Here is a 12,410-nt window from a genome sequence, read left to right as displayed (position 1 = left end):
TATAAAGGGGAAGAAAGAAAAACAGATTACACATAAAATTCTTAAATTACTTCACCTGTTTCTGGAGATATTAGGAAAATCTAATTTGATTTTCTGAATAAAGCAAAAAAAAAAAAAACCCTTCTAGATATGGAATTACTTTTATTTGGCTACTGTCTGTGGTGAGCATCATGATTTTACCGATCTGGTCTGAGTCTACTTTGGCATTTGTTTGCACATTTCATGTGGTGGGCTCTCTGCCAACCTTTGGGGAAGGTAATTTGCTCCACATCTGTTGGTCAACCCCTCTTCCCTTCCCACTCTCTCTGTTCCTGTTGTTTACCTTGTTGCTCCCACCCATCAGATAACCATCAGAGCAGGCAAACATTCTAGACTGGTCCTGGTGGGGGATTTTTTCCATATACTGTCCCTCAGCCTGTGAAATAGTTCCTACTTGACATTTCTATAAACCAGAGGGAGTGGTTTGTGGCTCTAAGAGTGCTGGGCCATTGTGTGTACACAGGGTTCAAGATGCACAGAATACACCGTGAGAACCAGCCCTTGCCTTGGGAGGGTTTTACCCACCATCTGGGACTCTCAGGCTATGACTGTGGCATTTCCAGCGAGCCTGAGGGTGCTCAATGGTGGGTGTGTCCCGACTGGAGTAAAGAGTTATCTGTGCCATCGGCTGTTCCTTTAAACTTTTCCACTTCAGTTTTACTGGGGTGACTGGGTATCTAACACCTACGCATTTGAAACCCTAGGATATGCATTCAGTGTTTTAGATGAAATGCTGTAGCTATTTTTTTATGACATACAAGGTTTGAAAAGATTCTTCTCCAAGAGGACAAAGCATCTAGGCTGCCCACTTGTTCTGAGACCAAAAGTATTAACGATGAATGACGACCTGGCTTGCTCCTGCCATGGGATAGGTGATTTTCTCTTCTCCTTGGCCAAAGACTAAATCTTACCCGCTGTTGATTTCCTCAATGGCTATGTGATATTTGTCACTAAGGGACTCTAAGATTCTAGCAGATGTGTAGACCTGCTGGTAAAGTGATGATATGCCAGTAATGTTTCAAAGTAGGTTTGCTTTCTTCTTATATTACTGGTTTCAGTCTAACACCCAAAACTTCTTTCACCTTAATTGATGTGCATATGATTGCCCTGTTATTACAAAGTTAAAAATGATAAAGATATTTTAGTCTGCTAACATTTGTATAATTTTGGATATATGAGCATACACTGGTCTATGCAAAATGGCTCCTATCTATCTATCGTCACCTATCTATCTATCTATCTATCTATCTATCTATCTATCTATCTAAGGAATGTTGTGTGTATGTATTTAATTATTCATCTACCGTAAGCTCTTTTCACCGTCTTCCTTTATCAATATTCATTGGTCAAAACATAAAACATCTTCTTACATCGAATACAATCAGGTTTCCCTAAAAATGCAGAAACTTATGAATAAAAAATAAATTTAGTCTTGGTTACTTGTATGAATCCATGGAGTGGGAGTGGGTGGGCACTGCAATGTAAATCATGACACTCAGAACAGGGCTTACTCAGTAGTCACAAAATAGACACACATGTCAGTTGTTCTTTATTTGTTGCAAGTGAATGAAATGTATTTTTTTTAGTTTTTTTAATCTTTGTTGTTGAAAGAATTACATAGGGTCCCTTTTCTCCTCCATTGACCTCTTCTAGCCTATCCCTATCCCTTATCTCAGGCCTTCACCGCCCCATTATCTGAGTCCATAGGTTATGCATATTTGCATACAAGTTCTTTGGTTGATCTCTTCCCACCCACCCACTCTCCCTCACCTTCCCTCTGAGATTCCACAGTCTGTTCCATTGATTTTAGATGCCAAGAAGTGAGATCTATTAAAAAGATTCTGGGTGCATCAGGGTATGGAGGGAAATGCTGACCGGGCAGAAAAGAATTAACTCAGCAGACCTGGTTGCTCAAAGCCTGTACATTTCAAATAAAGCCATGTCTGAAAGAATGGCCTTGACTTGCTCCTGTGAGCTAACCTCTGAGCACTTGGAAGATGACACCTGAAAAGAGTGTCTTGTCTACCGGAGGCCTTGGGCCATGTTGCTCCTCTTTGATAACTTTACCTTAATGATGTGTTTTATGGTGACGCCTGCTTTGGGGGGAACAGGGATGGGGAAGAGATGGCGCTGGAGAAGCTGAAGTCAGCATGGAAGCATGGGAAATTAAGCATGTCCCTGCACAATTCCACGGGGAGGGGACAGGCCCCTGCCCTCTGGAAGCTCACATGTGGTTTCTCCCGAGCTTCTCTCCACGGTCTTTCACCTGTGCTGATTCCAACCCGTGACCTGTCACTGTAATAATATAACAACGTGTCTAGTAGAAAGGCAGACATTTAAGCTGATTAGTCAATATTATTTTATATTGATATTAAATTTAAAAACCACATTTATAGATTTGTGCATTATTCAGAAAAAACCTTTAATGTTCATTTTTACACTAAGCTTCTTGCCTAACAAAGTGGCTCAAAGAATAATAAACCTGGGCTCAAATCTAGTCATTTACTTGGGTGTGATCTAGGCCAATGGCTTAACCTCCCTGAGATTGATTCCTTGCTTTTAAAGAGGGGGTGGTACTCCCATACACAGTGGTTATGAATATTAAATGAGATACCAGTAACTTTTATAAGCCCTCAGTATAGTGCTTGGCACATTGAGGCATTTAACAATATATTATTCATCCTTTCCTACTCTTCTTTCGCCTTCTCTTCCCTCTTTCGTCCCTATCAAAACATCTACTAAATTAGAATGTATAAATGTCTAAGCCACAGAAACATCTATTAAACATTGGAATTTATAAATGTAGTCTGTAATAGTAGCCATATTCACTTTATGTGCCAACAGTTTTTAATTTCATATACAATATTTTAAGTGTGAGAATTAAAAAAATTTTTTTATGCCAAATAGTTAATATCTATGTCTGATATTTCTTTTTCATAAAAATTATTCTCTTAATCCTTCTCCCCTAATTAATATAATTGTTTCTAGGGGCATAAAATCAACATGTCACATGGCAAACATGGCCGTCCTTTGATGAATAAGAATATGAAAATAGATGAGGGGAAGGGTTAAATATGTATTGGTGTTTATAGACTAGTAAAGTGACACAAGTTATTCACACACACGTTAAAGAATATTTTCCCCAAATGCAGGAAATAGTAAAAATTATGTCAGATACCTGGATATTCAAATATTTCATAAAGTTCAAGGAGAAACATTTGATCTCTTTTAAGTCCTAAGAGAAAGGAAGTGAATCTCATTACATGTCATTAAAGGGGCTGCATAGCAACAATAAAGGGACAGGAGAAGAAAGAGAGAAAAATGCTGTAACATCTGCTCCAATCAGGAGTTAACACCAAGGTATAGTCTGGCACAGAGCATGCGCATTTTCCCCGAGTTGCTAGAGACTTTTAGAGACCAGGCAATCCTCTTAGAGCCAGAACTGGAGTTTAAGCCTAATCTGGGGAGAGCTTCTAGAAGGGGAATCCACAGAGGCAAGTACCTCTTTCTCCTTCCCTTCTCTCCCATCTCCGTCTCCCTCACCCAGCCCGGAGGTGCCATTCTCCTAATGACCTCAGATTCAGCATGAATATCTGTAGAGTATCTGAATGTGACTGACAGCGCCAAGAGGAAGAGAATTTTTCCAAACACTTTACCAAAAAAAGTTTTTCATAATTTTATCTTAATAATAAAAAAAGATAATTGTTCTCTTGAAAGGTGCCTTATAGATCTCTATCTAGTGCCCGAAACTGCAAATTGGTGAGCAACAAAACCACATTATCTTTATTTTCCATTAAGTCAGACTCCAATAAATTGTCCTCCTTTCTGAATCTCCCTCTTGGCTTCCAGGACCATGGCCTGAATCTACCACAGTAATCAGATTGGCGCCATAAGTGCTTATGTATGTGACAGGAGAGACATGTTAGCTGGGAGGTTTTCTATTGTAACATTGCACACACACAAAAAAGTATGATATAACACTGCCACACACAAAACAGCATGAGCAGCCACAATACTACAGGTCTCCTCTAATTGATCATTTGTTATCTAAGCTAATAAAATAGAAACATGCAAATTGACCATACCCCTGCTACACCCACAAGCCACGCCCACAAACCATGCCCACAAAGCCAATCAGGAGCAGATATGCAAATTAACCTAACTAAGATGGTGGCCATGGAGCTGGAGCAAGCAGGAGGTTTAGGTTGTCCCTGGCAATGGAGAAAGTCAAGCTCCCCACCTGCCCTGCCTGCCCTGAGCTCTGCTCAAGGCTACAAAGTATCAATTATAGAAGATAAATAAATCCCAGATACCTGCTTCCAGCCCGCGACTGTGGCCAGCCTGAAAATGGCCATCAGCCCCTCACCCAGGCTGGCCAGGCACCCCAGCAGGGACCCCCACCCTGAAGGGGGTGTGGGCAGATGCTCAATACAGGAGCTGCCCCGTGATGGTCAGTGCGCTCCCACAGAAGGAGCTCTGCTCAGCCACAAGCCAGGCTGATGGCTGCCAGTACAGCAGTGGTGGTGGGAGCCTCTCCCGCCTCCTCAGCAGCGCTAAGGATGTCCGACTGCAGCTTAGACCTGCTTCCCGCTGGCAAGTGGACATCCCCCAAGGGCTCCCAGGCTGCCAGAAGGATGTCTGACTGCCAGCTTAGGCCCAATTCCCCGGGGAGCAGGCCTACGCCAGCAGGTAGACATCCCCCGAGGGGTCTCAGACTGTGAGAGGACACAGGCCGGGCTGAGGAACACCCCCAGGCGCACAGATTTTTGTGCACCAGGCCTCTAGTTGTAAATAATGCTTTAAGCAAAAAGGGATAGCAAAGCTTGCTCAGCTTGTTCAATCATTAGTAGGACTTTTTATTCTCATGTAATTTTTTATAAATGGAGGAGTTGTTTTTGTTTTGTTTTGTGTTTTGGTTTCACACAATACTATGTGCAATTGGATAGTGCTTGTAGAAATATAAAGATCATTCGCTAGTTGGGCCAATGTGCTAGGTGGTTGAGCGTTGACCTATGAACCAGGAGGTCACAGTTCAATTCCCTGTCAGGGCATGTGCCCCAGTTACAGGCTCAATCCCCAGTAGGCGGAGTACAGGAGGCAGACAATCAATGATTCTCTCTCATCATTGATGTTTCTTTCTCTTTCTCCCTCTCCCTTCCTTTCTGAAATCATAGATAGATAGATATTCACTCATTAGTGTTTATTTTTGCCAACTCTTTGCAGTAGGTTGGCCAGAGATGTATTTTCTCCCTCTTTTACTTGTTGATGTATTAAATAAAGAATTGATTACATAATGCTAGATCCTGTAATTCAGTGTGTTTAAAACATAAAACCTATATATTACTAATTAAATTGACAGAAGTGTTTTTATTTTAAATGGACATATTTTTCCCTAATTTCTGTTTTTTTTTAATTTTGTTTTATTGCTTAAGGTATTACAAAGAATATTACATATGTCTCCTTCTTTTTTTCTCCTTTGACCTTCCCCGGGCCTTCCCTACCCCCCAGTGTCTTGTATCCATTGGTTATGCTTAGGCCCAACTTGCATGCATACAAGTCCTTCGTTTGATCTCTTAATGCCCCTCCCCAACCCTCCCCAGCCTTCCTGCTGTAGTTTGACAGTCTGTTCGATGCTGCTCTGCCTCTATTTTGTGTGTTGATAGCCCTCAGACTGCACCTCCTCACTTTGTGTAAGAAGACACTGTGGGAAATTTTTCAGCAACAACTCATATTTCCCACAAAAAGAGATTTTGGCATTATGATTTTATTTGTGCCTATCTCCTCCCTAAGATTCCAAAAGATATTTGTAAATACCCCTGCTGAGTGTGTTTTAGTCATTAACTACATATTTACTGGCAACTAGTGCTTAGCACTATGCCCGGTACTAAGTGTATAGAGATAAATCCGACTTCTCGTGATCTGAGTCACTGGGGACACAGGTTTGTAATAGCTAACTATAAAAGAATGTGATCCTTGTCATCTGAACAGCATACTTGGGACAGAAGAAGTAGTTACTTCTAGTTGAATAACTGAAAAAGATTACATATAAACTGAGTGATGAAAACTGACCAGGAATTTGCTAAGAAGAAAAAGAGGAAAGTAAAGGTATTCTAGGTATTTGTGTTCAAATAAAATCATCTACTCTTCTTTTCCATGCACAGACTGAAAAATTCATTCATCCATTCCTTCAACAAGTGTTTAATGAGTTCCTACTGTGACCAAGGAATTCAGAAACAAGATACTTCTAGGTCTGTGTTGTGTGAGAGTCTGCGATTGCCTAGAGTCCGGAGACCATTTTTCTTTGCCCATAATATATATATATATATATATATATATATATATATATATATATATACACATACATACCACATTTAAAGATCCATTAAGAGAAAATTACATTCTTTCAGTTAGCCTACAGCACACAATGAGTGCCTACCATATGCTCAACAGTGTTCAGGAGAGAACACTTACGGAAGGATTGAAGGGTTGTGCCCATCCAGGCACAGTTTCTTAAAGACCAGAGAACTTGGGATTGAGTTTGGTGATTGGCCATAGATAGGAACAAAAGAGAGAGAGAGGAGGAAAAGAGGCCTAGATGCCAGGCAAGCTGGTCAAAGAGGTTTTGGGAGGAGCAGATCAAGGGGACGATGGTACCAGCAAAGCTGAAACTAGAAAGGCCAGTGGGCTACGGAACTGCTCAGTGGTCACTGCTGGTGTGAGGGCCGCTCCCAGGAGCTGGGCAGGAGCAGCTGGCGGGGAAGGAAGCAGTGAGCACGGTCGAGGAGAATCAGGACAGGCAGGAATGAGGTCAAGAGAAAATGTCCTGCAAAGTGGCACAGACCTGCGTATGTTTAAGGCAAAATGGACGTGTGGATGCAATTTATTGCTTTTGGGGATCAAATGTCTTGGCGTATTTATTATTTCATGAAAATTCTCCACTTCAATTTTCTTTATATATTTTCAGGTTAACACAATCTGTGAAAAACTTTATTTTTATTTGTTCACTGAATAGATGACATATGTATGGACTTTTTCCTCATTTTCAACTGTTTTTAAATTTTAAGATGCAAATGGACATTTGCAATGATAAGTAGACCATATTTCTAATGATTATGTATAGCTCACACAATAATTATGACTCTTATTACATGGAATAGTTTTCATTGCAATGGCTCATTTTATCCTGAATAATTTTATTTATATGCTTAAAATATAAAGTCACTATTACATTTTTTGCTACATAAATAATAAGCAGTGTCAACAGTGGAATTTAAAAGAGAATGATTACCAATGAAAACTGTTATTTTTGAACATGTGTTCCATAGCATGAGAACAAAATGTATTCAGCCCTTCAATTTATAAAGAGAGAGAAATGTGTTTAAAATTGGAATTGCACCATTCAGAGAATAATTCATGCAGTCATAAGAGAAATGTAAATGCTTCATGTCAGTGGGTAGCGAAAAAAGTCACATTTCAATAAAACATTTGGCTACATAAAAATCTCTTCTTTTAAAGAGAGAAAATAGAAAGTCGGGAATCCAGCAGCGGGCCTTTAACATGACTCAGAATCAGAAAAACTATAGTGATTGAACCCAGGTGATACATAGAAAAAAACATTATTCTATGAGGAATCTGATGAGCATCATCACTTCTCTACTTTCTTCTGAGCCAAGACAGACCTAATTCAAGGTCAATGACCCCCAGCGTATTAAGTATTTTAATGATCTTCATAAACAATAAGACCCTCTATGAATTGTAAGTGGGCGTTGATTTCTTTTTCCAGTGGGGCTGATGCTTTTGCCCTGGTTAGTCTGTGCTCTTGCACTTAGGATCCTCTGAGTTCACCAGCCTTCCTGCTGTAGTGGTTTGCCAGGCTGTGAAACAGAACATAGCCAGCTGACCCGCCAGAGGTGAAAGCTGTGCCCTTGCCTGTGCCAGCAGGGCTCCCACTGCAGGTTACTGAGCTAGGAGTTCACCCAGAGAGAGTGTCCTCTGGAGGCCGGCACCTGGTTCAAACCCAGAAGTCCCAGTATGCTCGCTCAGTGAAGTGGGAAGTTTGGTCCAGTCTAGCTGCGGCACCTCCTGCTCCCCTGTTAGGCCCTGCTGTAATGTCTCCCATCTTTCGCACTGGGAGTGCCCGCTTTCCCTTCCCTATCCCACACCGCCCAACCTTGACAAAACCCCTTTCTGGAAAGATGCTTGTATGCGTGTGAAAGCCTCAGCATCAAGTCTCCCGAAGTGTTTGAATGTTAAGTTTGTCTCCAAAGGATTGTTTTTCTCCTTACAGCTAACAAAAGGTAATTGCCAATCATATCCAAAGTGAATCATTTAGGTGTTTTAGAATTCTCCTTACAAATTTCACCATGATGAGTAGCAAAGGTCTGACAGACAGAGACAAGCAGTTTTTGCATTTATTCTTTTTTTTTAACTTTATAGCGGAAACCCGCACTGGTGGTAGAAGATCTTTTTGAAGACATGAAAGATGGTGTTAAGCTCCTTGCTCTCCTGGAAGTCCTGTCTGGGCAGAAACTGGTAAGAATTTTTTCTGTGACCAGACTCACCGAATTCTTCCCATCTGGAATTGGCGGCGGTGGACTTGGGAGTGGAAGGGACTCTGCCCACGTAAGATAAAGTTTTTCTCTCTTGTAGTCAGTAAGATGCAGGAAACACTAGTCTATTGGTCACTTCTGGGAGCAAGGAATACATCCCCTTTCTTGTTCCCTCACACCTTTAGTAGGTTTAAAACAGTGTATACAGTAGCAGCAACCTTAGAACTAAGAGCAGAGACCGCCTCAGTAGTCAGTCAGTCATGGTTAACTCTTGCATCCGTGTGGCACCCAGGCAGCTTGGTTGCACACGGACATCTACCTCACTTGTTAGCGAGTGTTAGCTTGCCATGTGGAAAGGAGTGTCGGTCCATTCCGGTGTGTTTATATAGCCCTTTGTTGAAAAGTGAGCTGAAATCAACGCGGCAATTTTTCATAAGCTTGTGGCCACCCTCCAACACCAGCGCTTTGTCACGGGAACAGCACGTTCTGGATCATTTGCTTTCAGACACAGCGAACGCGGCAGAGTGAAAAACAACACTGATAGTGAGCGCTGCGTTTTCCCCCAGTACTCAAATCATACAATATTTTTTTCTGGGTTATATTTATTTTTATTTCAGAGTGATAGAGAAATAAGTAGTTTGCAGACATAAGCTATTATAAATGCTGTTTACCATAGTTAGAGAAAGGAGCTCAGGAAATGGTCTTCATCATGTTGTATACAAAGGGTTCAAAATTGGGAGTACTTATCTTTTTCTGTATCTATTGCATCTTGACAGGTGCTACACAATCATTATTTCTTGGGTAACTTAGTGGGGTTTTTAATTGCTTTGCCTGAACATAAAATTTCTAGTTAATGTTGTGAAGAGAGTCCTCAAAATAGCTTTTGGAAGAGGTTGTTTATTGAAACATACAAACTGATAGTAATGTTGTGTAAGTCATTTTCTAGTTTGATTCCTAGCAGATGCTTCCTGTGGCCCGGATGCCACCTCTGCTCACGTCTGATTTCAGCCACACAGTGGTGGGCGTTACCCAGGCCCCCACCAGCATCGGATCTCAAGCTCTGGTAGCATATTGCTGGGATTCTGCCCTTCGTGCTTATCAAAGCCACAGATTGCACCAGGCAGCCCTCAAGTATAGGAGAGTTAACGGTCCCAGAGGACCCTCATCCAATGGCAGTGGGAGTCCATGAATAAATGCTCCAGCCAGGCACTTGCAGGAGGAATGGTTCTAAGGCCGATTTTACAGATCTCATAGAGCGCCCAGTGGGACCCCCAGGGGAACTGAGCCCAGTTGCCCACAGTGGGACCCTCCAGAGCACACCCTTCGTTAGCTTTTCCCACTTCCTTGTTTCACTTTTCACGAATCCTCACTTTTGCTTCCTGGGATCAGCTCCCCAATGAACTACAGGCAGCCAAGTCTTTCCTCAGGCTCTGCTTTGGGGGAAATCGAACAGGACACATGAACAGCCAGTTTGGAGATACAGATGTACGCATGAACCACACACGCTGGATAAGTGTTAGGGTGTAAGAGGCATTGAGCTGAAATACATACTCCCTTGATTGCCACATATAGCTGGTCATGTGTATATATCCTCCTGAATCGTGCTGTTTCCTAGAAGGTTGAAGGAAGCCTTATTACAATTCAAATGGATGTATTTAAGAAGTATACTATTCTAAGGGCCAATATAATTCTGCCGTTGTACATTAGCATAGGTCAAAACAGACATAACCTGAAAATAACCCAGAGTCACTTCAAAAGGAGAGGGGTTTCATGGCACATAATATAGCTGTCAAAATGAATGAAATACAGTGACAGGCAACGACTTTGATGAACCTTAGGAATAAAATATTATGTGGAAAAATAAGTCTCAAAAGATTAATGCAGTGATAACCTTTATATAAATGTAAAAACTAAAAAAATATTATTTTTAATAATGCATATACATGAAATGAATTTATATAAAAGAAAGGCATTGGACTAGATTTAGTGTGATGGTTTCCATGAATGAACTGAATGATGGCGTTATTGCTTTTTATATAGAAAGGCATTGGACTAGATTTAGTGTGATGGTTGCCATGGATGTAGGAAGGCAGATAGGTGAATGGACTGAATGATGGCGTTATTGGCTTTCATACGTAATTTCTGGATCCTGGCTTTGTTCAGTTGGCAGGTTTGTAGGTGCTTTTTACACTATAAAAAAATAACCAATTAAATAAATAACTTGGACTGAATGATGGCGTTATTGGCTTTCATACGTAATTTCTGGATCCTGGCTTTGTTCAGTTGGCAGGTCTGTAGGTGCTTTTTACATTATAAAAAAATAACTAATTAAATAAACAACTAGCCCTAGCCTAGAGCCCTAGCCGGTTTGGCCCAGTGGATAGAGAGTGGGCCTGCAGACCAAAGGGCACGTACCTTGCTTGCAGGTTCTCCCTGGCTGGGCCCTGGTCAGGACAGTTGGCTCAGTGGATAGAGAGTGGGCCTGTGGACCACAGGGCACATACCTTGCTTGCAGGTTCTCCCTGGCTCGGGCCCTGGTCAGGACACACACAGGACACAACCAATTGATGTGTTTCTCTCACTTCAATGTTTCTCTCTGTCTTTCCCTCACTCTTCCACTCTCCCTAAAAATCAAGGGAAAAATACCCTCGATGGGACTCTTCCCCCTCCCTACAGGGGATTTTTTTTTAAAATAAACATTGTGATACATAGAAAGCACATGATAATTTTAGTAACTCAGACATAAGTAATCAGAACATACATTTGTGTAGATAATATTTTCATTCTCACAATCCTACATTTTAACCTTGGCCTGTATATTTAGATCATCTAAATCTAGAAATGTTATAACATTGTCAATAACCTTTCATGTCAGTATAACTGAAAAAAAAAATGGTGAGTTACCAAGAGTACCTTTTCAAAGACTTAATTTTTTTTAGAGTAGTTTCAGATTTACAACAAATTTACAAGAAAAGTACAGAGATTTCCTGTATACCTCAGGCCCTCACATAAAGGCTACTTTTCATATAAATAGTAGAGGCCCAGTGCACAGATTCATGCACCATTGGGTCCCTCGGCCTGGCATGTGCCCTCTCGCAATCTGGGACCTCTTGGGGAATGTTGGAGAGCTGGTTTTGGCCCAATCCCCGCAGGCCAGGCCGAAGGACCCCACCGGTGCACAGATCTGTGCACCAGGCCTCTAGTATGCATATAAGATCTTTGGTTAATCTATCCCTGCCTTTCCCCCTACCCACTTCCGTCTGAGATTCATCAGTTTGTTCCATGTCTCCATGCTTAACATTGTGATACATAGAAAGCATATGATAATTTTAGTAACTCAGACATAAGTAATCAGAACATACATTTGTGTAGACAATATTTTCATTCTCACAATCCTACATTTTAACTTTGGCCTGTATATTTTGATCATCTAAATCTAAAAATGTTATAACATTGTCAATAACCTTTCATGTCAGTATAATTGAAAAAAAAAATGGTAAGTTACCAAGAGTACCTTTTTAAAGACTTAATTTTTTTAGAGCAGTTTCAAATTTACAAGAAAAGTGTAGCGATTTCCTGTATATCCCAGACCCTCACATAAAGGCTACTTTTCATATAAATACTAGAGGCCCAGTACATGGATTCGTGCACCAGTGGGGTCCCTCTGCCTGGCCTGTGCCCTCTCGCAATCTGGGACCTCTTGGGGAATGTTGGAGAGCTGGTTTTGGCCCAATCCCCGCAGGCCAGGCTGAAGGAGCCCACCAGTACAGGAATCCATGCACCGGGCCTCTAGTATGCATATAAGATCTTTGGTTAATCTCT

At 41.3% G+C, this 12,410-nt stretch overlaps 1 protein-coding gene across 1 annotated transcript in view; it reads left to right on the top strand.

Moving 5' to 3' along the window:
* The window catches only part of LOC102762121 (nesprin-1-like), a 254,153-nt gene that overhangs the window by 75,372 nt on the left and 166,371 nt on the right, over positions 1 to 12,410 (top strand). The window contains exon 4 of the mRNA XM_015570483.1: positions 8,476 to 8,571. Coding sequence (XP_015425969.1) covers positions 8,476 to 8,571 — 96 coding nt within the window. The remainder of the gene's footprint in view (positions 1 to 8,475; positions 8,572 to 12,410) is intronic.

This window comes from Myotis davidii, unplaced genomic scaffold, assembly GCF_000327345.1.
Source record: "Myotis davidii unplaced genomic scaffold, ASM32734v1 scaffold1427, whole genome shotgun sequence".
NCBI lineage: Eukaryota > Metazoa > Chordata > Mammalia > Chiroptera > Vespertilionidae > Myotis > Myotis davidii.
The sequence above is the reverse complement of the archived record's forward strand: the minus strand, read 5'-3'. Positions and strand labels throughout refer to the sequence as shown.